This window comes from Sus scrofa, chromosome 13, assembly GCF_054392235.1.
Source record: "Sus scrofa isolate SSC_HxYL_T2T_F1_AM1 chromosome 13, Sscrofa_HxYL_maternal_Yorkshire_Landrace_v2.0, whole genome shotgun sequence".
In the NCBI taxonomy this organism is placed as follows: Eukaryota; Metazoa; Chordata; class Mammalia; order Artiodactyla; family Suidae; genus Sus; species Sus scrofa.
Window position 1 is genome coordinate 219,559,689 of NC_139395.1, and position 26,277 is coordinate 219,585,965.

The following is a 26,277-nucleotide window of genomic DNA, read 5'->3' on the forward strand; positions in this document are numbered from 1 at the left end:
GTCAGTTTTTAGAACCACAAATTTCTCCCCCTAAGCACTACTTTAGTGCTATTCCCCAAATTCTCAGATATTGTAGTTGTATTCTTTTCAAAATACTTTCTCATTTATCTTCAGCTTTTTCTTTGACACAGATTATTTAGAAATGTGTTATTTAGTATCCAAATTTTGGGGGATTTCACAGATATCTTATTGTTAGTGTTTCTAATTTAATTCTATTGTGGTCAAAAAACATACCTTAGGAGGTCCTATTGTGGCTCAGCAGGTGAAGAACCTGACATAGTGTCCATAAGGATTCAGGTTCGATCCCTGGCCTCAGGTAGTGGCTAAGGATCCAGCACTGCCGGAAGTTGCAGCAGAGGTCACAGATGTGGCTCAGATCTGGTGTCGCTGTGACTGTGGCATAGGCTGGTAGCTACAGCTCCAATCTGACCTCGAGGCCAGGAACTGCCATATGCTGTAGGTGCATCTGTAAAAAGGAAAAAAAAAGAAAAGAACATATTTTATATGACTTAGTTTTTTAAAACTTCATCTGAGACTTCATAATATGATTAATTATGGTAAACAACTGTGTTCTTGAAGAGAGTGTGTATTGTGCTTTCACTGACTGAAGTGTTTGTATGTAAACGTCAAATGCTTTTTCTGCATCTATTGAGATGATCACGTGGTTTTTGACTTATTTAGTTAATGTGGTGTATGACATTGACTGATTTGCATATGTTGAACCATCCCTGTGAACATGGGATGAATCCCACTTGGTCATGGTGTATGATCTTTTTTATATGTTGTGGGACTCGGTTGGCTAAAATTTTTTTGAGAAATTTTGCATCTACATTCATCAAAGATGTTGGCCTATATTTTCTTTTTTAGTAGTATCTTTCTCTGGTTTTGGGATTAGGGTGATGGTGGCTTCACAGCATGTCTTTGGGAGTGTTCTGGAATCTAATATATAGCACAAATGAACCTATCTACAGAAAAAAAAACAAACTCATGGACATGGAAAACAGGCTTGTGGTTGCCGAGGTCAGGGGGAGGGTTGGATGGATGGGGAGTTTGGGGCTAGTAGATGCAAACTCTTGCATTTGGAGTGGATGAGCAGTGAGATCCTGCTGTGTAGCACAGGGAACTATACCTAGTCACTTGTGATGGAGCAGGATGGAGGATGATGTGAAAAAAGAATGGATATATATGTGTATGACTGGGTCACTTTGCTACACAGCAGAAACTGACAGAACACTGTAAACCAACTATAATAAAATTTTTTTTAAATAAATAAATGTCAATCTGTTGATTTACAGTGCCATTCAAGCATCCTTTACTCTTGCTCATTTTCTGGCTACTTCTGCTGGTTATTAAGAAAGACTTACTGAAATCTCCAACTATAAATTTTGATTTGTCTGTTTCTTCTTGCAGTTCTATCAGTTTTTACTTCACGTATTTTAAAGTTCTCTTGCAAAAAGTTTATCATAGTCATCCCCTCTTAATTGACCTTTTTAAAAACATAATGACCTTCTTTAGCCCTGGTAATATTCTTTGCTCTGAAATATACTTTGAAATATGCTTTGATATTAACAAACTTAATCCAACTTTCTTTTGATATCTTCTTTTACTTAGATTGATTTGATTGATGATTTGATTATCTGATATTTTGTCTGTGAGCTGTTGTTTCGAGTAAAAGGATAAATTTGGTCTCTGCTACTGAATCTTGGCCATAAGCAGAAGCCCCAGCCAAACGCAATAACCCACAGTTTACCATGGAGCAAACAACCACCAGAAATACTTTGATCTGCCCCAGGTCACAGAGCTGATTACCGTTTTCTAGGTGGATATACAGCGTGGGCAGGGCTGTGCTGTTTCAAGTGGTCCATCTGCATTTCTGTCCTTAGAACAAAAACGGCAGGAAAGCATTTTGTGTGAAGGAGAACTAGGATTGCTAATTAAGGAGGCACGATGAATGAAACTTCCCTGTCTTGCTCACAGCCAGTCCTAAGTCAAAAGTGAAAACTGTTCGGAAGAATTCCCCGTGCTTCCAAAGGGGAGATTATGAGGCTATTTTACCTAATGGATTATTCCAAGGAAACCCCAATGCCAATCTAGCGGGACATGTAGACACTTAAGAAGACCTCAAACACAGGAGGATAGCCCTGAGTTTGTGTTCGTGCTTCTCAAACCTGCACTACAGCCGTCACTGGCCCACCTGCCCCTGGCAACAGCCATCCCATTTTATACCAGCATCTACATAAAAATGATAAAAGCAGACTTTCAAGCACCCAGTAACTAATCTAAAAGACTCTTACAACCATAATGTGTTCATCATAAGAAGTGACATTAAATGAGAACAGAAATTTCATTAGAGCCACATGACTCTCCATCTTATAAGCTGAAACTGAGACAGCATCCGGTGTAGAATGGGCTGAGGTTGTCAAAGACACCGGCACACAGAGACCCCCAGAGAACTCTGTGGAAGGGGGCAGGGGAGATGCCAGACAAGATGATGGAATTTCTTTACAACTCACGTGGCTGTGCAAAAACAACAATTCTATGACAAATTTAGAAAATAGCAGTTAAAATAGAAGTCAGTAATTAATTCTTTTATATGACAGGAAACCCAAGACAAAAATAGCGATTAACACGTACAAGTACAGCTATTTGAAGCTGCGGGTTTTACGAGAAGGGGTACTTTGTAGTTTATAGATATGTTTTTATAAGGCATCATTAAACTTGTCAGCCTGCCAGGTAAAAGGCATTCACTATGTCTCCTTGTTTGTCAGGTTTAGAAGTTCCTTACAAATTGCATTTGCTTAATTTTAATTATTTGGGGCATCAACTTTTCATATCTCTTGATTAAAGCCTATCTTTTTCTTCCTTGCTTAGGTGCATTTTTTGTGCATGTCGTGGAATTCACGAGCATGTCACAGAGATCAAAATAGAGCTGGGCGACGAGGAGCTAGCGGATGAGTCACAGTCTGGTGTTCGACTGCTTACATCAAAGAGATCACAGGCGGGAATTCGGAAACATTTCAGATTTTGCTCCTGTTGCGATGTATTAAGGGAGCACCTCCACACTTGCTGCAGAAATTATTATAGAGCTCCCTCGGCTACCTGGTGCCGAAAACAATAATCAAAGTCACATCCTCCCCACCTGTCATTAGATTATGTCAGTCCACCATAGTACTTGAAAGGCTAGGCTTAAAAAAAAAAATGAAAACACGGTTTGCTAACTGGAGTCTAGCTGGGTGTAGTTTTAGGGACACGATGTGTCCCGTGTGTACAATATCTGATGTCTGTGAAACTCAAACTGTATTCTGGGTTTGGCTTGTAGCAATGACAAATAAAAAACACACACTATGATGTTAAAAGGACCATAACAGATTCGGGGTTTTCCTTTCTTTCTTTTCTTTTTTTTTTTTTTCTTGGCCGTCCCACAGTATATGGGGTCTCAGACCAGGATCACATCCGAGCCACAGTTTCAACCTAAGCCGCAGCTGTGGCGACGCCAGATCCTTAACCCACTGTGCCTGGCTGGGGATAGAACCTGTGTCTCCACACTCCCAAGACACCTACAATCCCTCTGCACCACAGCAGGAACTCCATCAGGACTTATTTATTGGCAACATGCCAAAAACAAGTGACACAGTCAAAAATGTGAAAAGAGCCTTTCTTATCTCACAAGGAATACAAGAGTGTTAACCAATACTGTTTTCCAGATCATGAACACTGATGCTCTAGTTTATTATTCCAATTAAATTCCTTGCCCTCTGTTCTCCCTTTGTCCTCCTAATGCTACTGCCGCCTCTGGGACAAGAGTGTGGGGACAAGGAACAGAAGAGAGGAGACAGGATGAGTTTGAGACAAAGTTTCAGTCCCTATATCAATTAGTCAAAATACAATAAGTCTGGGATATAGCTTAGACCTCACCAACCTGATACTGCTAATTTCAAGTTTCAGTTGCAGCAATGTAAGGCACTCCAAAATCCAGCTGAAAGTTGCTCTGACAACTCAAAGCGGCTGTCGGTATTAGACTAAACTGGTAAGAGGGCTTTCATGGACTCCTAGCTGACGCTTTTTTTTTTTTTTTTTTACTCTTCCCATTTTTTTTTTTTACAACGTACTCAGCAAATATCCTATTGCCTGGAACAGAGGTCAACTTTCCACAACAAACTCCGACCCGGCTTTCTCCACCGTCCGTTTCTGACTCCCTGTTAGGATTAAGAGGACACACGTGGACCTTCCTACGCCACCTCCTCCCTGAACCTGGGGCAGGGCCCGAACCAAGCTCAAGGAACATTTGTTGAGTGACTATATTAAAAATGATCCAAGAATTGTGCTGCAAACCTAATGTCAGTTCCACAGAAGGATTTTCCCCATTTTTGCAGTCTCGGTGATTTACAGAAACAGAGCTGTAAGGGTCTACAAGGTACTGCATGTTTTTTTGAGATGGCTTCATTCAAATAGCAAACATGTTGAAATGAAATAGAAATACCTTCGTAATTAGGTTGTGATGATGGTTGTGCAACTATAAATATAATAAAATTCAATGAATTATTAAAAAAGAAAAAATTGAATTAACATAAAATTAATGAACATGTTAATTATTCTTTCTAGTAATAAAAACTGAGCTATAATAAAATTTTGTATTTCCTACTTTTATCAGAGCATGATGTTTTGAAGTATTTGATCTTTTTTATTAATATTTCGCTTCTATATTTTAATGACTAGTTGGTAAGTGTAAGAATTGTATCCAAATAAAACCAGTCCATATTCTCAACAATTAATGCAAACTGACATAAAATACCTTTTTCTTTTACTTTTATTATAGTTGATTTACAGCATTTTGTAAATTTCTGCTATACAGCACAGTGACCCAGAATATATACACATTCTTTTTCTCCTATTATCTTCCCTCCTGGTCTATCCCAAGAAATTGGCTACAGTTCCCTGTGCTGTACAGCAGGACCTCACTGTGTATCCATTCTAAATGGAATAGTTTGCACAAAAAAAGAATTGCCTCAGTAAGGAAAAAAATGAAAGGTGCTTTTTACAGGCATGTATGGATTTGTTTCACTGAGGATGAGAACGACTGATTTTGAGGTTTAGTGCCAACAACATACGGCACTCTGAAATTCAGCCAGGAGCTGCTCTGACACTTCCAAGCAGCTATCAGAAGAGTGACCTGAGGGGGTCCCTTTTGTGGCTCAGCGGTAATGAACCCGACTAGTACCCATGAGGATGCGGCCTCACTCAGTGGGTTAAGGACCCAGCATTAAGGTGTAGGTGTAGGTGGCAGACGCAGCTCGGATCCCGCATTGCCGTGGCTGTGGTGCAGGCTGGCAGCTGTACCTCCAATTCGACCCCTAGCCTGGGAGCTTCTGCGTGCTGAGGGTACGGCCCTAAAGAGCAAAAACAAGAACAAAAACACAAAACCAGTAAGAGTGAGCTAAGGGGAGAGCTGCCACTGGCTCTCGGCTGACGGCATTCTTCATGCTCGCCCTCGCCCCGCAGCCCCGCAGGCACAGAAGGAACCAGGCGGAGGAACTGAACTTACCAGCCTTGATGTGGACATCCTGACTTCTAATTTTCCCTGAAGGATTTTCAGCTGTGCAATAGTAAGTATTGTCATGGATTAAGGTACTAAAGCTCGAAGGAGGGAAGGGGAAAATCTGGAGAGTGCCGTTGGGGTGGACGTGGCGGATCCCGGGGACATCGTAGATCTCCTCGCCCGTCGCCAGGTACCATCTGAGAGACACAGGAGGGATGCCTGCAGCCGGGCAGGGCACCAGGGTCCCCGTGGTGCTCGCAAACACTACCTCTTGCAGAGATGCATTGACAAAGTAGAGGCTGGAGTGAAGGTCCTCACCGAAAACTAGAAGAAGACAACACAGGGAGGCGTCAGTCAAGGGCCCTCCGGGAGGCGTCCGTGTCCCCCCCCTTCCCCCCCCCACCTCCCCCCCCCCGGGTCAGCCTGGCCTCGGGAGGTACTTTCAAGAAATGGTCGCAAGGCTCAGCTAAAGCTGAATGATTCAAAGTTGCTCACCCTCCTGTGGACGGAGAGGCTGGTACTGGAAAGCAAGGCAGCACCGCATACTCAGTCCACAAACTAAGTGACCCCGGATCTTAACTTGGAAGAGACTGCTCTTCAGCCCTGGGTCCCACGCTCTCTTCCGTCCCCATGGTACTGACCACTGCTGGAACTGATACTGTTTTTATTCATTTATGGTCTAAGTCCAGTGGTAGAAGGTGAGATCCATTGCTCATGCTACTACCGAGGACACACAGCAGAACATTCAGTGGGGGCTTAATAAGGAGAAGCCATGTGATGGAATGACTAGATCCAGTCTCTGAGATCAAATTGCTCTGCTTGAAAGGTATGTTGAGAGCAACTAGTCACAAAGAGTTTACATTAAAATTGAAGATCATATATGAGGTATTTTAAAAAGAACAATTGGTCTTCTGAAAAATCAAAGCCAAGCAACAATGCATTTTTTAGTAGAAAATACATAGCAATAATAAAGAGAACTTTGACAAAAATATCACTCAGTTCCACCAGTGTATGATGGATCCTGTTTGGATTTTTCTTTCTGGTCCATCTGCCTACGTGCCTACAGAGTCTGACTATGTCGTGATGTGCACACATAAAACATGCAGTTGTTACAGACTCTGCTTCATTCTCCGAACATTATTTCCTATCCATAATGCCATGTTTCACAGACTTCACAAGTACAGCTGACCCTAAACAACACTGTTTGAAGTGCGTGGGTCCACTATTACACAAGCTGTTTTCAATAGTATTACACCAGCCACAGGGGGTGAATCTTCAGATGCGGAGGAACCGTGGATACAGAGGGTCAACTGTAAGGTATCGGCATATGAACGTTTTATATAATGTGATTTGCTAAACTAGTTCCCGGATGGGGGGCTACTTTCTGTTGTAATTACTACAAATAAAATGTCTGCAAACCTGTTCACACACATTTGGCTTTTTCATGCATTTACTAAGCTGCCTGCATGGCACTCATTTATGACTGTGGAGTGTCCTTTATGTGAACCAAAGAAACTCAACTTTTAGAATCTGCGAATTAAACAAAAGATGTTTAAATGCCAAGAAGACCTACTTCTCAGACATCCGTGCATATATACGGTTTTCTAAAAACAAATGCTTACCCAGTCACATATTCGCAAGAGAGAGAAAAAAAGCCCTAGATATCTGGGATTCATCTCACTGGGCAGAGGAGAAATAACATCTTATGGAGCGCCTGTGCTGAACCAGGCAAGGCTATCAGACTCAAGGTGTTACTTGAGTTACTCTTTTGCATACAGAGCACTCTTGTCAGGTGAGCCCAGTCTCTGCGCCACAGAAGAGGTAGAGACGCAGGAGGCTGTCGGCTGAGCGAGGAGTCAGGCCTAGGAGGTGGCAGAACCGGGATTCAGTGTCCCTGAAGAAGACTGCCGTTCCAAGCCAGATATGGGGAGCTGGGTCCATGAGATTGGCCATCCTGCAGAAATCTTACTTGAATGTCCACCTGCTCTCTTGGTCTCTGTCACTAACAGTGAGCATGAACTTGCCCACGCCCAGAGGTGGCTACCTCTGAGTCAGCAGCAGACTGAATGCCACTAGTCGAAAGATGGCAGAGACAAATTCACTTTGTAAAAGCTATCTTCGCAAAGAGAAGCAGCCAGCGGTGGGCCTCAAGCAGTAACCATTCGATGGTTTTCTCCTCCCGACCGTAACTAAAGCCTTTAGCAATGCTCCATAATCAATACATAAAAATTACTGTGAACTAAGAAACTGATTCAGACCAGAAGCACAGTTAAGAGCTAAACACTGAAGCCTTCAACTCCAATAAAAATGTTAAGAGTAGCACAGTGATTTTGAGCTTTCTAGGAAACTTACATCATCACAAACATATCAATAGGAACACAGGAACTGTCGCTCTTGAGGCTAATTAATTCCACCCAGATTCTCCCCCACCACCACATTCCTCTTCTGCCAACTGAATGGTGGGCAATTCAAGCCAAATAAAATTGAGTCAAATTGGAATTTATTCCCTTGTGTCATAAAAGTGGCCTTGTTAAGAATAGCAGTCTTTGAAAATGTGAATGTACACAAGAAATATTTCTTAATTAAATGTATAGCCTTCTACTGTTTGCCACATTCCAAGAGCCAGCTTATGAAATTATTCAAATGACTATGAGACAAATGCGAAATTAATGTTTAATCCTACTAAAGAGATAAGTGACCTATGGGGGATTACTGCCACTTCTCCTTACATTTTCCAGGTATTTAACATGAGTCTTTCTATTTCACGCCACTGGGTTTAATAATGTAACACAGACTCACTGTCTAAGATACACATCATATGGCCACAGGCAAAAGAAAACAAACTGTATTCCAACAGCTTTTATTTCTTCCATCAAAGGGACCATCCATCTGCTTAAATAATAGTATTTCTTTTTATGGAGGGCTGCATGCACTTTAAATATAGTACCTTTTGCTCCCTCCTATAATGGCAGAGATAATCTTACTGTAAATTATGCGTGTGTGCAAGTTCCTTGAAAATAATTTCAGTTTATTAACAGAAAGCTAAACAAAACATCTGGCAGAATCTTGTTCTAAGATTCAGGATATAAAAACCGGGGGTATGAACACTAAGAGCACACAAGGAAGGGGCTCTGGAGAATTGTTTCTTCATTTGCAGATTTCTCCATATTTTATATTGTTATAACAGATGGTATAACCTAGGCTCCAGTGACAAACATAAAGGAGACTGTTACACTAAAAAGAAAAATAAGTCAATACTGCTTTCTTTCAAATTCAAACAGCGCAAAGAGAAAAGAAGAAACGTGGAAGAAACTTAACAGGAAGTGACGACACAACCATTCATTCAAGCAACAGTATCTGCTGAGCAACTGCTAGGTACCAGGCCCCATGCAAGGTCCCAGTTGCACGAATTCGCAGGAATCACGCTACTGCTCTCAAGGAATTTGGGGTCCACAGAGTGCCACGGTCATGGAAGGAGATCAGTGAGGACTGCTTTGCTGAGTGCTGTGACAGGACGACGTACAGACTGCTACAGACGCATATGTGATAGAGAAACTAACCCGAGCTGGGGGAGATGAGGAAAGCTTCCCAAAGGAGAAGGGAAGTCCGATTCCGGGCATCAGGCACAAACATGTTAGGACGCTGAGACAGGAGAGAGGTGGGGGGATACTGGATACCAGCAGCTTCAGGGCAGAACCAACAGTGACACTGAATTTGGGCACGGAAGCTTGAGGGTCTTTAGATTCACTTATCCCATAATCACTCAGCACCTAGTAAGGACCCGGTGCTTGTTAAGGCCTCAAGACATGCAAAGGACCAAGATTTGGAGGGTGATGCCTAGGAGCTTTCATCTCGGAAGCTTATTATCAAGTCAGATCCTAAGGAGGGCCAGATCTCAAGCTAAGAAATATGTGCTCAATTCTGCTGGCGGGCGGGAGCCCCTTTCCCAGGCATGTAGCCAAGAGAACTGCACACATATGTCCAAGCAAAAGCTCGTACACACATGTTTAAAACAGTGTTATAACAGCCAAATATGGAAACAAATCAAGTGTCCATCGACGGCAGGATGGATAAACAAAACCTGGTATACCCATGCGGCGGAGCTGCTCTCAGCAATAAAGACAAATGAAACACTGGTGCAAGTTACAGACATGGAGGACTCAATGCCGGTGTGCTCACGACGAGAGTGAGTTACGCAAGACTCATGGAAGAGCACATCCTAAGTAATTACATTCACACGAAATGTCCAGAACAGGGAACTCCACAGAGACAGGAAGTGGAGGGGTGGTTTACTTAGGGGTGGAGTGCAGTCGGGCAGGAGGGTGGCAGCTAAGGGATCTAGAATGTCTTGTTAAGGTGATCAATGGTCTAAAGTTGATTATGGCAAAGGTTTTACATATCTGTGAATTCACTAAAAAAAAAAAGCACACTAAATTGTACAAATGGGTGACTATTATTACATGTAAATTGTATCTCAATAAAGATGCTTAAAAAATGAGTCAAGGAGTTCCAGTTGTGGCTCAGTGTAATGAAGTATCCATGAGGATTCGGGTTTGATCACTGGCCCTGCTCAGTGGGTTAAGGGTCTGGCATTGCGGTGAGCTGTGGTGTACGTCACAGACGCAGTGTGAATCCTGCGTTGCTGTGGCTGTGGTGTAGGCTGCCAGCTGTAGCTCTGAGTCAACCCCTAGCCTGGGAACTTCCATATGCTGTGGGCGTGCCCCCCCCCCCACAAAAAAAAAAAAGACACACAAAAAAGAGTCCATGAAAGCTTTGACATTGAACAAGCACATTTGCAGACTGCAAATTTATAAAACGAACACGGGGTAGTAAAGAAGGAGTGAAGACTAGAGGCAGGAGGTCTGATCAGGGTGCCCTCACCCTCCTGGGCACTGGTGGTGGGAAGGGAAGAGAAAGCCTAACTATGCAGCTGTGTCTGATATGACCCCACCAGAGCTTGTGGGCAGGGCATGGAAGTAATGCGTGAGGATGAGAAGTTAAGAACTCAAGATGGGAGTTCTGGTCGTGGCGCAGCAGAAACGATTTGATCAGGAACCATGAGGTTGCAGGGGCCTCGCTCAGTGGGTTAAGGATCCAACACTGCCATGAGCTGTGGTGTAGATTACAGATACGGCTTGGATCCTATGTTGCTGGGCCAGCAGCTATAGCTCTGATTTGACACCTAGCCTGGGACTCTCCATATGCCGCAGATGCGGCCTTAAAAAGCAAAAAAAAAAAAAAAAAGTTGATATGATCCCAATTTAACAGTTTGTATGCCTGGCTGCATAGTTAGGCTGTGAACACAGATAAAGAACATACAAAGGAGAGCCTGCTGGGTAGAGGAAACAGCAATGTCAGTTTTACTGAGGTTAAGGGGGCACTGTCCTTGGGTCCCCCACTAGGAAGTTGGGACTAGAAGGCAAGAACTCAGAAAGAGATTCCACAGTCAGGGAAACTGAAGTCCATGGGTGAGACAGACCAAGGAGAGAGTGAAGAACAAGAGGAGACACAAACCGGAGACAGATACCCAAGGGGTACATAACAAATGAAAGGTGCGTAAAAGACATCTGACCATGGACTTGCACTCAAAATACACAAGGAACGCCTACAAGTCAATAAGAAAAAATAATCTAATAGGAGTTCCCATTCTGGCTTGGTGGGTTAAGGACCTGACTAGTATCCATGAGGATGTGGGTTCAATCCCTGGCCTCGATCAGTGAGTCAAGGACTTGGCATTTCCGCAAGCTGTGGTGCAGTTCACAGAAGCAGCTTGAACCCAGTGTTTCCGTGACTGGGGTATAGGTCTGTACCTGCAGCTCCAATTCAACCCCCAGCCTGGGAACTTCCATGTGCTGCAAGTGCAGCCATAAAAAGAAAAAAAAATCTAATAAAAAATGGGCAAAAGACTTGGGTGATTACTTCAATATATAAATGGCCAATAAATACATGAAAAAAAAAATAAGCACTGTCACCAGTCAACAGGGAAATGCAAACTAAAAGCACAAAGAGCTATCACTACGCCCCATCTGAATGACTAAAATGGAAAAGCCTGACCACGCTGAATGTCTCAAGGATATGGAGGAACATGAAACACAAAGACTGCAGATGAGAACGTAAGCCAGTAACATCGTAGTGGAAAACTGCTCATCGGTATCTACGACAGCTAACTCTACGCACGCTCTCTGACTCAACAATTCAATTCATGGGTATTTACCCAACAGAAATGCAGGAAAAGGCTCATAAAAAACACACACTGGAATATTCACAGCAGTGTTATTTGTGAATCCCAAACTGGAGACCACTCAAATATCCATCGATCGTAAAACAACAGATAAACACATTGTGATATATTTACACACTGAACCACTATATAAACATGCTGAACAATCTAAAATGATAGACGAAAGTGGTAGGACTCTCACAATCATCATGTTGAAGGAGAGAAAACAGAGACAACAAGAGAGCATCTCCTGTGATTCCATTTATGTCAAGCATAAAACAGAAGAAACTCATCTGTGATGTTCAGGCGGTTATTCGTAGGATGGAGGTGGACCCAGACAATAGAAAGGGCATGAGGGGACTTCAGGCTGCGTTCATTTTCTTGACCTGGGGACTGGGTACATTAGTGTGTTCAGCTGATGAAAATGCCATCAAGCTGTGCTCTGTGTTATGCACACTACTATGTATGTATTCTATGCTTCAGTTAAAACAAGAAATATTTTAAAGAAGCAGGAAAATACAGAACCACCGTGAAGACAAAGCATGAGATCAGCAGCCCAAATCCCAGCCTTAGAAACAAAAGGATAGCATTTTAAAAAGTCAAAGTTTTCAACAGTGTCAACTGCTTCACAGAGATCAGAAAACATGAAAACTAAAACAGACTCTTAGATTGGCAAAAATATTGGGTATATTTATTTTGAATGACAATGCCACTCGGGACCAAAATGCTTTTATTTCAGAGAAATAGGAGAGTGAATATGCTTAGTAAAATGAAGTGCTCCTATAAAAGTCTTCCAAAATGAAAAGGAATATACCTAAGCCTTAGATAAGTATTACCTAGAAAGCATAACCAGCAGCTGATTCTGAGGCTCCAAAATATTTTCATATTAGAACAAATGCTTTGAAACTTAGTGTCATCTTGATCAGACAATCTGAAAGCAGGTAAATGGATGGTCTCACAATGACTTGGAAAGCATGCCTAACATCTATGAAATAATTCCAAGTTAGGTTATAAAAATATGCTCATATGTTCTAGCAATTGTATATTTAACTCTAATATATTTCAATCATTCTATCTATTCCCAGTCCTGAAGCCACTGTGTAACTGTCCTCATGAATAAGAATTGGATAGAACTTCACAATGACATAGAATTTAAAATATGAAATTCTGCTGCTGAGATAAAACAAAACAGAGCCTGGATTCACCCTCTGGAAGTAAACACTCAGGCAATACAAAATAGCAAAAGCTGTCAAAGAAGGAGACAGATGAGACTGGCCCCTCTAGTGCCCAGCTAAGTGCCTGGAGAAAGTTCCCAAATAATCTCTGAAGGAGGAAACCTAAATATAATTTAGTGGAGTCTCTGCATTGAGGCTTGGGGAGACCAAAGCCACTGGATTCACAAAGCAAAGAGAAGGAAGCTGCACGGGGAAGGAACTCCAGAGATCTCAAGAGGTTTCCCTGGGATAAGTCTTCAGCTATGGACTGACATACACACGTGTGTAAGGAAACTACCGATGCAGGATACGAAACTTCAGAAAGGAGCAGGTGGAAAATCCCTGAAGCTCACATGGGGGAGGAGCTAATTCATGCTCCCGCCAGAGAGGAAAGAACTAGTATGTATCCACTAATGTTATATTTAGGTGCAAACATATGTTAAAAATATGTTAATATGCAACATTTTCAAAATGTAAGTAATGCTAACAGCCCAAATAACCCCCAAATTCAATGAATACCAAACGGAAGAAACACAAAGAAAATCACACCATGACACATCACAATTAAATTGCCAAAAGCTAATAATAAAGAGAAAAAATATCAAAGGAAGCTATTAAAAAAAATCTTACACTGCATGTAGAAAAACAAAGGTATGAAGGATGTCAGGCTTATCAGAAACAATGCAAGCCAGAAGGCAGTGGAGGGGGAAAAAAGGTATTATTTTAAAAGAAAAACAAACTTTCTAATCTAAAATTCTATACTCAGGAAAAAAACCAAATGCAAACAAAACAGTAACGACTCTTCAGACATTCGAAAGTTAAGAGAATTCACTTAGAGTGGACCAGCAGTACAAGAACTGCTAAAGGACGTCTTTCAGGATAAAGGAAAATGATACCAGACAGACATTTTTGACTTCTCAAAAGAAAATAAGGAAAGCTTTCAATGCAGTGAAAATGATAAATATGTGGGTGAATATAAAAAATATATTTCTTCATTTTAAAAAATCATCAGAGGACAATTTACAGTTGAAAGCAAAATAGATAATAGTGTATGGGAGGGCTATAACATATACAGAGAGTTAAAACTGGAGTTCCTGATGTGGCTCAGCAGTCATGAACCTGACTAGCATCCATGAGGACGCAGATTCAATCCCTGGCCCTGCTCAGGAAGTTAAGGATCCAGCTTTGCCGTGAGCTATGGTTTAGGTCTCAGACGCGGCTCAGATCTGGTGTTGCTGTGGCTGTGGCTGTGGTGTAGGCCGGCAGCTACAGCTCCAATTCAGCCCTTGGCCTGGGAAATTCCATTTGGTGTGGGTGTGGGCCTAACAAAAGAAAAAAATAACAGAATAAAATTAATGACAGTATTGGCACAAAGGCAGGTGGGGGGAGGGAAATACCAGAATGTCACTGTCAGTTTCTTCTACTGCACATTGTATTATAATATTATCTGAGAGTACACCATGTTAGTTTAAAGATGTATATTGTAAACCCTAAAGCAAACACATAAAAAACAAAAGCAAAACCCCCCAAACGTACATATTAAACCATTATTTGGATATAATTGATCTTTTAAAAATTTCATTGATCTAAAAGGAGACAAGAAAAAAAAGAACAGAGTAGATGAAACAAATAGGAAGCAACTACCAAGATAGTAGATTTAAACCTAGACAAACTGATGCTCACATTAAATATAAGTGGCTTAAACAGTCCAATTATAAGGTAGAAATTGTCAGGCTGGATGAAAAAAAGCCAAGATTTAACTATATATAATCCAGGAGAAACCCATTTTAAATACAAAGAAACAAGCAGATTAAAAGTAAAGGGATCATGGAGTTTGGGTTAACAGACGCAAACCACTGCATTTGGAGTGGACAAGCAATGAGGTCCTGCTGTACAGCACAGGGAACTATATCTGATCACTTATGATGGAACATGGTGGAGGATAATGTGAGAAAAAGAATGTGCGGGTATATATATATATATACACACATATATGTGTGTGTGTGTATGTGTGTGTGTATGTATGACTGTGTCACTTTGCTACACAGCAGAAATCAACAGAACACTGTACATGAACTGTAACGGAAAAAATAAAAATCATTAAAAAGATAAAAAAAAAAGTAAAGGGATCAGAGTTCCTGCTGTGGTGCAGTAGGCTAAGAACCAAGTGCTGCATATCAGGTCGCTGCAGCAGTTCAGCTTCAATTCCTGACACAGAGCAGCAGGTTAAAGGATCCAGCATTGCTGCAGCTGAGGCTCAGGTTGCAGCTTAAGTTAGGATTCAAACCCTGGCCCAGAAACTTCCATATGCTGTGTCGTTGCCATAAAAAGAGTAAAATAATAAGTTTAAAAAAATAAAAGTAAAGAGATCTATTCAATAGTTTGTATAATATATGGGAAAAAAGAATGGATATATGTATAACTGACTCACTCCTGCTGTACCTGAAACTAATACAATATTATAAATCAACCATATTCCAGTAATTTTTTAAAGGAATAGAAAAATATACCATGCTAACACTACTGAAAAGAAAGCTGGAATGGCTATATTAACATCAAAACAGATTTCGGATAAGGAATATTACTAAAATGGGTATTTCCAAATGATAAAATGGTCAATTCATCAAGAATACATACCACTCCTAAATGTCTATTTAGCTAATAAAAACTTCAAAGCACATAAAGCAATTCTGCTGGGATTAGAGGGAGGAGCATCAAATCCAAAAGGAGGACTGAGAACTGGGCTTCTTTCTTTTCTTAGCGCTGACTGCCACTGGGTTGATACATCAATGTTTTCGGTTGAGATTTTATCTGCCTCCTTGTACTTTGACGTTAATAAGTTGCACATAGAAAACATGCAATCTGGCCTCATGTTGATGGCTTACCAGGGTCCAGCCCCACCAGTCCTCAGGGTCTCGGGCCCCAGACCCCGCTGGACTTCTTCACCATCCTCCACCCAATTCACTGCTACTCATTCTCCGACTCTCAGCTCAATCTACCCTCAGGGGTTTGTTCCCGGCCTTCCATCTCCCAGACGGCACCCCAGGTTCTACCTCTCAGCTGCCTGTTTCGTTCCATCAGTCTCATCTCATTGTTTGCTGTGTGTCCCCAGCTCTACTGAAATCGACAAGAGGGTGGCTGTATACAGACGATGCAACCTTATTCCTCGTACTTAGAGCACCAACTAGTACCTATAGAAGCCCTCAAATTTTTATTGAATGAATAAATAAATGTTTAAAAATATTATGGTTTCTGGAGTTCCCTTCATGGTTCAGTGGTTAAAGAATCCAACTAGGAACCATGAGGTTGGGGGTTCATTCCCTGGCCTTGCTCAGTGGGTTAAGGATCCAGCGTTGCTATGAGCTGTGGTGTAGGTCGCAGACGTGGCTCGGATCTGGCATTGCCGTGGCTCTGGCGTAGGCCAGCAGCAACAGCTCCAATTAGACCCCTAGCCCAAGAATCTCCATGTGCCATGGGTGAGGCCCTGGAACAAAGACCAAAAAAAAAAAAAAAAATATATATATATATATATATATATATATAATGGTTTTCTTTCTTTTCAATAAAAGTTGATTTATAATGTTGTGTCAATTTCTGCAGTAGAGCAAAGTGACCCAGTCATATATACATGTTACTTTCTTATATTATCTTCCATCATGGTCTATCCCAAGAGACTGGCTATAGCTCCCTGTGCTGTACAGTAGGACCTCATTGCTTATCTTTTTGTTTGTTTGTTTCTTTTGGTCTTTTTAGGGCTGTACTTGGGGTATATGGAAGTTCCCAGGCTAGGGGTCAAACTGGAGCTATAGCTGCCATCCTATACCACAGCCACAGCAACGCCAGATGTGAGCTGCACCCAAGACCTACATCACAGCTCATGGCAATGCCAGATCCTTAACCCACTGAGGGAGGCCAGGGATCGAACCTGCATCCTCACAGATACCAGTCAGATTTGTTACTACTGAGCCACGACAGGAACTCCTGCTTATCCATTCTAAATGTAATAGTTTGCATCTACTAACCCCAGACTCCCAGTCCATCTCACTCCTTCTCCCCTCTCTGGTGGCAACCACAAGTCTGTTCTCCATGTGTGTCTGTTTCTGTTTTGTAGGTAGGTTCATTTGTGTCACATAAAAATATTATGGCTTTCATATGACATATAGCTAAAAGATTCCTTTTAAAGAACAATATTTAATCTTTATTTCATATGCATCACCTACTATAATCTAAATTCCATCACGCAGACATCAAGGGACGACAAGAAAAGTGGCTGAAGAAAAAAGAATTTCTCCAATATTGTCCATTAACAGATGATTGGATTAGGAAGATGTGGTATATATACACAATGGAATACTACTCAGCCATAAAAAAGAACGAAATAATGCCATTTGCAGCAACATGGATGGAACTAGAGACTCTCCCACTGAGCAAAGTTAAGTCAGAAAGAGAAAGACAAATACTACATGATATCATTCATATCTGGTATCTAATATACAGCACAAATGAACCTTTCCACAGAAAAGAAAATCATGGACTTGGAGAATAGACTTGTGGTTGCCCAGGGGGAGGGGGAGGGAGTGGGAGGGATTGGGAGCTTGAGGTTAATGGATGCAAACTATTGCTTTTGGAATGGATTAGCAATGAGATCCTGCTATGCAGCACTGAGAACTATGTCTAGATACTTACCAACACATCAGGACAATGGGAGGAAAAATTACGTATACATGTATGTGTAACTGGGTCCACATGCTGTACAGTGGAAAAAAAAGAGTGTTGGGGGAAATAACAATAAAAAATAAATTAAAAAAAAACTAATTCCTACAGCAATATTAAAGTTACCTAGTGATGAGAAAGAAAATAAAACTAATTATTACATAAAAATAAATATTTATAAGACTTTAGCCACTCTGTTTAAGAATGTTCTTTTATCCAATATGCAATATGTGCGCTGATATTGCAACAAGGAAGAAAAGACCCCTCGATTTTGCTATGTGTTTTACAAATCTCTGGAGGAAAAAAATAAGAAAAATGTTAATATTTTATATATAAAATGTCTAAATATTGTTGGCAATATCTTTCTAGAAAATTATTTCCAAGTGTGTCTAGGGAATTCATTTTAGAGTTGAAATCTCTCTGTCCCTTTGGATGGATGAAAGTTACCCTCAGTAACACTGCTGGCGGTTAAGCGCACAGTTTCAGAGAAGAATACAGACTCTGTAATGAATAATATGTATGTACCTTGCTACATTTCAGTATTTACATTTAAAGCTCGAAAGTTTCAAAAGGCATGAAAGTGGCTAGTGAAGAAGCAGAAGACACTCTGGGAATTATGATCACAAGCAGCAAAGCACATGAATAAACCAAAATGATGTAAACGACTCCTGAGGATCAAGGAACACAAAAATGTGGGAAGAAAAATGAAGCAAACTGATGAAGAATGAGGAATGAGTGCAGATTCACACAAGGAATTATAAATTAGGACAATTATCAGAAAAAGATAATGAGAACTGGATCTGACATTGTAATGATGTTGCCAGAATTGCTTTTTGCAGATTAAAAGGCTCAGAAAGAGGGGGCAGATATTAAAAAAAAAAAAAAAAAAAAAAAAAAAAGAGTCCTAAAACATAGCAATATGAACTAGAAACAAAATAGCAAGGCAGCATTAAAGCCACACTATGGGTTTTTTTTTTGGGGGGGGGGGGACAGCATATGGAAATTTCCCGGCCAGTGATGGAATCCAAGTCACAGCTGTGACCTCACACAGCAGCAGCAACGCCGGATCTTTAACCCACTGCACTGGGCCCGGGATTGAACCCAGGGCATCACAGAGACAGTGCCAAATCTTTAACCCATTGTGCCACACCAGGAACTACATAAATCGGACTATCAACGGGAAGGAAAGATGGAGATTTACTGAAGCCAACTGAGTCACCTATCCTATGATTAAAGAACAAAATGAATTAAACCCAGAGAGCACAACGGTACCTCAAGACAAGAATGTGACGTCTACGTCCAGCAATGAGGCCCTTAGCGTGGTGCTGAGTGAGGGCACGTGCCTTCTTCGTTCCCTCACTGACCACGACAGTGTTCAGCATCACACCCTTTCGCTAGAACTTCGCCATGTTCAGGGGATGGAATGTTCCATTTTGCTCCGGCCCAAGGACTTACACCAGTCTAATTTTTAGGGTAATTAATTTTATCAGGGCGGGCACAGTTTTACTTCATGTTTCAGCAGTAAAATGAATGGCTATTCTCATCACAGCAAACACACTCTAAGCGGTAGGGGGCAGCAATCCTGTGAATCAGAGGGACTCATGGAGGACTGGCTCTAGTCTAGCCTGGTCCCTCCAACTCACCTGGCTGAGTCAGAGAGCCGGCCACGGGCTCCTTCTCCTTGGGTGACCTCCTTGAGTGTTCTCCAGTGTGTTACGTCAGGGATCACTCATCTACCACTGTTGTCGTCTCATGGCTGTCATTATCTTACCCCTCCTCCTCTTTGTCCTCAGACGATGTGTGAATCCTTCACCATCACTGTCACGGAATTTCAGGGGCAGGGTGGGTGAACAGCGATGGATGTTCAGTTGTTTTGCCTTAGCAGCAATGCCTACTCTTTCCAAAGCACAGATGGGAAAAGCCTTTGTCTGGGTTCCAGGAATAACAGACCCCTCTATCTTCCCCCATAACACTGGGGAGCACTGCATAGAACCCAATGGACTTCATTACTATCTGTGCTTTAAAACCAGCTAATCCATTCTTGCACTTTCTGCTCTTCCTTCATCAAAAGGTTGCTCATGTACGTGGCATTGTTCTTTGCTAAAACACTAGTACCTTGGAGGCAGCAAAGAGAACATTATCATCCCTGTACACCATCTGCTTACACAGCACTGAGTACATAGACAATGCAATGAACGCTGAAATATAACTCAAGTCAGGTCTCCCTTGAAGTAGAAAGGGCATTTCTTTGGGACAAAAAGTGCCATCCTCCTGGGGATTCTCCATAGTTGAAACCTGCTGTCATGTTCTGATCTATGACCGCATGGAGGCCAAGGGCCAGCTCTTTCACCTCCCTGGACCTCAGTGTGCCATATATAGAAAAAGAAGTGGGTCTGACCTAGAATTCTAAGCCCAGAGTATCAAGCAAATCAACGAAGGCATTTTTAGATATTGTGAAGTTAAAAGTGTTACCTCTCATGCACCCTATTCAAATGGCTTCTGAAAGGTGAATTAAAAAGGCAGCAAACCAAGAAAGAGGAATATATGACATACAGGAAACAGAGGCTCAAATACAGGTGATGAGAAACAAAAGGAATTTTCAGAGTGACTCTGAAAGATTTCAAGATAATAACTGCATAGTGGAAACTAGTCCATACTGGTACAGAAAGAAGGCTCCCAGAGAGATGTTTTGAAGAAAAAAATAAGCATCCAAAGACTCTGGTGTATCTAAATGTTTTAAAGGGAGTACTTTGTACTAGTGGAGAATTTGGGGGATGAATTGGGTACACATGCAGTGAAAACTAAATAAACAAAACAGTAAGTAATGGTGAATCCTAAGGAACACACAAAGCTATAGGAGAAAGGAAAGTGTTTATAATATGCTATGTGGTTCAGCTGTAGCTGAGCTATGTATAAATATTTACGTAGTTATAATAATGCAGACCCCAAATATTGATTTAACCCTGCAATGGTAATATCATTATATTGAAAAAAATAGCAGAATTAGTCCAAACAATTAGGTTAAACAGATAGCTAAGCCTGAAAAATTAAATATTTCAATGTCAACAGAGAATTTGAAAATGCAGATCTGAACACTAGGGGGGAGAGCTCAGAAAGGAAAAACCCTTGGCAAGCAAACTCTGTAGGTGAACATGTTTCTAGAGACAGGGTTTCACTCTGATCACACCCAGAGGCGGCCCTGACCCACCCCTGCATTCGACAGTGCCTTCCATGTACACAGATCACGACACATCTACGTAAATCAGCCAACACAGAGCCCCATGACACCCCACAGGCTCCCACTGATGGAACGCAGGATGCAGAAAGCCCACCTACCCAGCTTTATTTGCAAGTCTCAAACACCTAAGACTTTAGAAGAAAAATCTGAAGGTTGGGACCCTGGTAAGTTTTGCCCTAATCTCCTGGTCCACTCAGTTACAACCATATTCTGGAATCCAGCATTCTTAATGTATATATATAAATGTACATATTCATTTTCTTAATGTATCAAGAAGTTCTCTTACCTTCCTCTTCCATGGGATTCTTCTTCACATTTGTTAAGATCTCAGAAAGTGATACATTAGAACCACACAACGTACATACAAAAATATTCTATCCATAAAATACCAGTTTTCCAATAAAAGAGCCAATGATCATCCATTCTTACATCTGCTCAGAGCAAATGTTCCGGGGGCTCCTCTTCACCCCTCTTTTTCTTATGCATCAGGAAGCCCATTAGCTGCACCCTCAAAACAGACTCAGGTCAGCCACTTGCCGTCTTCAGCCACCTCCCTGGTCCAAGCCACCTTCCTCTTGCCCCTGGATTATCACGATGGTGCCCCAGGGATCTCTCTGCTCTCCCTCCGCCCTCTACCGCTCCCTCCACTCTAATCCGTCAGCCAGAGTGATCCAGTCCTCTGTCTCTCTCCTCTGCTCAGAACCTTCCCGGGAAGTTCCCACCGTGGCTCAGTGGAAACGAATCCAAGTGGGAACCATGAGGTTGCGGGTTCGATCCCTCACCTCGCTCAGTGGTTGGATCTGGCGTTGCCGTGAGCTGTGGTGTAGGTCGCAGACACAGCTCCACAGCTCGGATCCTGCGTTACTGTGGCTGTGGTGTAGGCCGGCAGCAACAGCTGCGATCAGACCCCTAGCCTGGGAACCTCCATATGCCACGGGTGCAGCCCTAAAAAGACAAAAGGCAAAAAAAAAAAAAAAAAAAAAAAAACCTTCCCAGGCCCCCACTCTCTCACTAAAAAAGCCAACTGTTCTCTATGATCCATGGTCACTGTTCCTCTCTGATGGGACCCCTTGCCCGTCTACTTCAGTCACATGGCCTTCTTGTCACCCCTAGAGCATCCCCACAGGCTCCAATCTCTGGGCCTTTATACATCCCTCTCCCTCTACCTGGGATGCTCTTCCCACCAAAACCACCTGGCTCATGCCCTCGCCTCTGCAGGCTTTGCTGGGCCACCTCCCCCTCAGTGAGGCTCTGACTGCCCTCTTTCATTGCAGGGCCTCCACCGCAGTTCACACTCCCAGCTGTCCTCAGGTGCGCTTACCCCTTTGAGTACCCTGCATCATTGACTGACTTATATTATTTTTTATTGTTTGTCTCTCCTTCCTTTTAAAACTTTAGTTCCTAAAGGGTAGTTGATTGGTTTTACTCCCCGATATACTTCCAATGCCTAGAAATACTACTTTCTAGCATGTAGTATAATCTCAATACACATTTCTTGAATACATTAAATTCAATTAAATATTAATAAATCAATCTCAGGGAAATGTGATGTCTTAAAACAAATGTTTCACTGAAAATGATTTAGGACTCCACCTGCACATGTGTAGAGCACTTGATCCAACGTGCTTTTGCTCCGAAGCATTTTCTCCCACCACGGCCTTATGAAGTCACCCAAGTGTTTGTTCTTACTCCCTGTCTGAGGGGAGAAGACAGAGGCCGCGAGGGAAGGGAGCTGGTTATCCAGCATCTCACGCCAGATGCTCTGGGCACAGAGAGGAGTGTGTTCCCTCTACCTGGTGGGTGCATCTATGTACACACATTACTGTAATCTCTCCTTAAGTGCTAGCCTCATTTCTAGCAAGACAGTGTCCCCAAGTGCATTTAAACTTTAAATTTCCTTTAGAGCTATTATTATTGTTTTCATTTGGGGTGCAACTGAATAGCTAACACTTACTGAATATGTATTATGTGTTAGGACTATACTAAGTAGTTTAATACAATATTTCACAAATCGAGGGAGTGGGATGGAATGGGAGCTTGGGGTTAATAGATGCAAACTATTGCCTTGACTTTAAAAAAAAAAAAAAAGATTTTCACAAATCCTTAAATCTTACAGGCAGCTTTTTTTTTGGGGGGGGGGGACACCTTAAAAAAAAGTTCCTGGCCTAGGGGCCAAATCAGAGCTGTAGCTGTTGGCCTATGCCACAGCCACAGCAGTGCTGAATCCAAGCCGTGTCTGGGACCTACACCACAGCTCATGGCAACGCCAGATCCTTAACCTCCAGAATGAAGCCAGGGATGGAGCCCACATCCTCATGGATAGTAGTCGGGTTCTTAACCTGCTGAGCCATGACGGGAACTCCCAGGCAGTTATGAATACTGCTGGCACATCCTCGATGAGAACCAACATGAACTCTGAACTCTGTAGTGAGGAAGAGACATGGGATTTGGTTCAGGAGCCATTTAAGCAGGGACTGTGTTTGGGCTCAGATTCCTCTGAGAACGAGAGGCTTGTCCTGGGCTCTCACTCCTCTGAAGGGAGCCAAAGGCATCTACAATCCTGAGTTCTATTCCTTAAGGGTCAAAATCCCCAAGTTAGCCACCTCTGATCTACACATCATCACTGAAGAACGTTTGCGGTACTCGTCATAAGATGTGCTTGGCTAGACAGACTGTGTTTCTCGGGTCTTTTCATCTTTCATCTTTGTAATCTTTTGCCTTTAGATAGAGGTTCAGAGATGATATTCTTAGACTAGAACTGCACAAAGTATGAAAAAAAAAACCCAAACTCTGCCACTGAAATGCCTTTGATTATAGCTCTTATTTTCTCTTGCTTTTCTTTTCTTTTCTTTTTTTTCTGTTATAGAAGGTCCATAGAGCACTTCAGCCAAAAATTAAAGCTGTGATTAAGAAATGAAATAACCAAACCAGAAGGGTTTCCTCTGAAGACCTCCTTCCTCGAGGCCCAATCTGGTGTGAAAATATAGCATGTAATACGTTGCTGCATTAATGTTAATTTACAACTGCATGAGGTTTTTCCCTTAAGGGACCAAATCTCAGTTGGAATTCATTAATTTTGACAGTTTGCCTATCACAGAATGGATCTGCTGAGTCACAGGAACTTCTCTAAAAAGGGAAGAATCACATTCTCCTTGCTGTTAGGGATTCATAACAGAGTGGAGTTTGAACATTCTCAAGGCAACCAGACACACCATTAATCACCCCAGAACCCATGAAACATATCTTGTGGCTTCACCCAGCAGCAACCCCACCGCCACGCCAGTCCCTCTCATAATAAACCTAATATACCCCAGCCAGCTGTGTAATGGGCCCACACACCCCCTGGGGCTCAAAAGAAGGTCATAAAATAGAGTCCATTATCCCACGCTGGAAATTTGACGTGGTTCGGATTTGACACTTCATTTGGAGAAATGTCCTGGAGGCATACCCCTTCTAGAAAGCTGAGGTTGGAGTGGATGGCTGGCTGTGGCCAAATTAATTCCACAAAATACTTTTCAACTTAAAGGAGTAAGACCTTTTAAATATTCCCTTCATGACGACTTATGAAAATCAAATTGAGTTGTAGAGTCTGAACGTTATCACTGAAACGTTTTAAATTAAACCAGCGTGGCATCGCTCACTTCCAGGACGGAGCGTGAAGACAGTGCCAGTCAGAGCGTATCCCGGTGCTTGACTTAAAAAATCAAATCTTGGGAGTTCCCGTCGTGGCGCAGTGGTTAACGAATCCGACTAGGAACCATGAGGTTGCGGGTTCGATCCCTGCCCTTGCTCAGTGGGTTAACGATCCGGCGTTGCCGTGAGCTGTGGTGTAGGTTGCAGACACGGCTTGGATCCCACGTTGCTGTGGCTCTGGCATAGGCCGGTGGCTACAGCTCCGATTCAACCCCTAGCCTGGGAACCTCCATATGCCGCGAGAGCGGCCCAAGAAATAGCAACAACAACAACAACAACAACAAAAAAAAGACAAAAAAAAAAAAAATCAAATCTTGGAGTTCCCATCATGGCTCAGTGGTTAATGAACCCGACTACCATCCATGAGGACGCGGGTTCGATTCCTGGCCTTGCTCAGTGGGTTAAGGGTCCAGCGTTGCTGTGAGCTGTGGTGTAGGTTGCAGATGCAGCTCGGATCCTGTGTTGCTGTGGCTGTGGTGTAGGCTGGCAGCTACAACTCTGATTAGACCCCCAGCCTGGGAACCTCCATATGCCATAGGTGCGGCCCTAAGAAGACGAAAAAAAAAGAAAAAAGACAAAAAAAAAAAAAAAATCAGCCACACTATAGCAATTCACTTGCCTATTTTAAAATGTCAAACAGCAACATATGCAACAACACCACCACCAAAAAAATCAAATCTTATTTGTAAAGACAAAATCGTTCTAACCTTAAATGGATCATAAGGAGGGAGGGAATGATGGCCTCGCAGCCCGTCAAAGGACACCGCAAGCTCTTGACCCCCTTATGACCGTCTCTACACGCAGAAGAACCTGGTGTGAGATGCCAGCAAGTGAAGGCAGGTGAGGACCGGACAGGAGGCAAACGCCACACTCAACCCCAGCTGCTAAACCGGGGTGCCTTCGTTTGCCTATTTTGGGAAGGCTACAGTATCATACTGACAACAGGGGGCATGAAACTCCCACACGACTACTGAAGCCCAACAGAGACACCATGAGGAAACAGTACCAAGCAATTCTATTACAATTAGACAAATTTTAGCCAACAGGAAGTAAACGGACAATCAATCCCAAGTAACCACCGCCAACTCAACACACTTAAAATCCAAAGTAATTTAACTATTTTTGAGTCATTTATTTAAAATATAATAAGCCAGAGAGGTCCCGTTTTGGCACAGGGGGAACGAATCCGACTAGGAACCATGAGGTTGCGGGTTTGATCCCTGGCCTTTCTCAGTGGGTTAAGGATCCAGCATTGCCGTGAGCTGTGGTATAGGTTGCAGATGCAGCTCAGATCCTGCGTTGCTGTGGCTGTGGTATAGGCTGGCAGCTACAGTTCTGATTGGACCCCTAGCCTGGGAACTTCCATATGCTGCAGGTGTGGCCCTAAAAAGACAAAAGACAAAAAATAAAATAAAATAAAATATAATAGGCCAGTAAACCAGAAGAACGCCAGAGGGAACACATCTGAATTTCAACCAGGAGTGTGGGGACCCAATAACGGAGGCCCAGTCTCTGAAGAGAGGTTTGGGAGTGGATCAAAGCCAATCTTACAAAGATGCTGAAGCAGCATTAGACTGGCCCTAACCTTGTCTTATCTAACAATTCATTTGCTAGTTAAACAAGGATAACACAGTGGTAGGAATGAGAATGAGAATCCTATTAA

At 42.4% G+C, this 26,277-nt stretch overlaps 1 protein-coding gene across 7 annotated transcripts in view; it reads right to left on the reverse strand.

Moving 5' to 3' along the window:
• Nucleotides 1–26,277, reverse strand: part of DSCAM (DS cell adhesion molecule) — a 744,988-nt gene that overhangs the window by 615,634 nt on the left and 103,077 nt on the right. For 4 of the 7 annotated variants that reach the window (XM_084992175.1, XM_084992177.1, XM_084992176.1 and 1 more), the window contains one exon: nt 5,543–5,860. In XM_084992175.1, coding sequence (XP_084848301.1) covers nt 5,543–5,860 — 318 coding nt within the window. Of the gene's footprint in view, nt 1–5,542; nt 5,861–26,277 lie in introns of those variants that run through there. The other 3 variants (XM_084992181.1, XM_084992178.1, XM_084992179.1) reach the window with 1 other exon arrangement.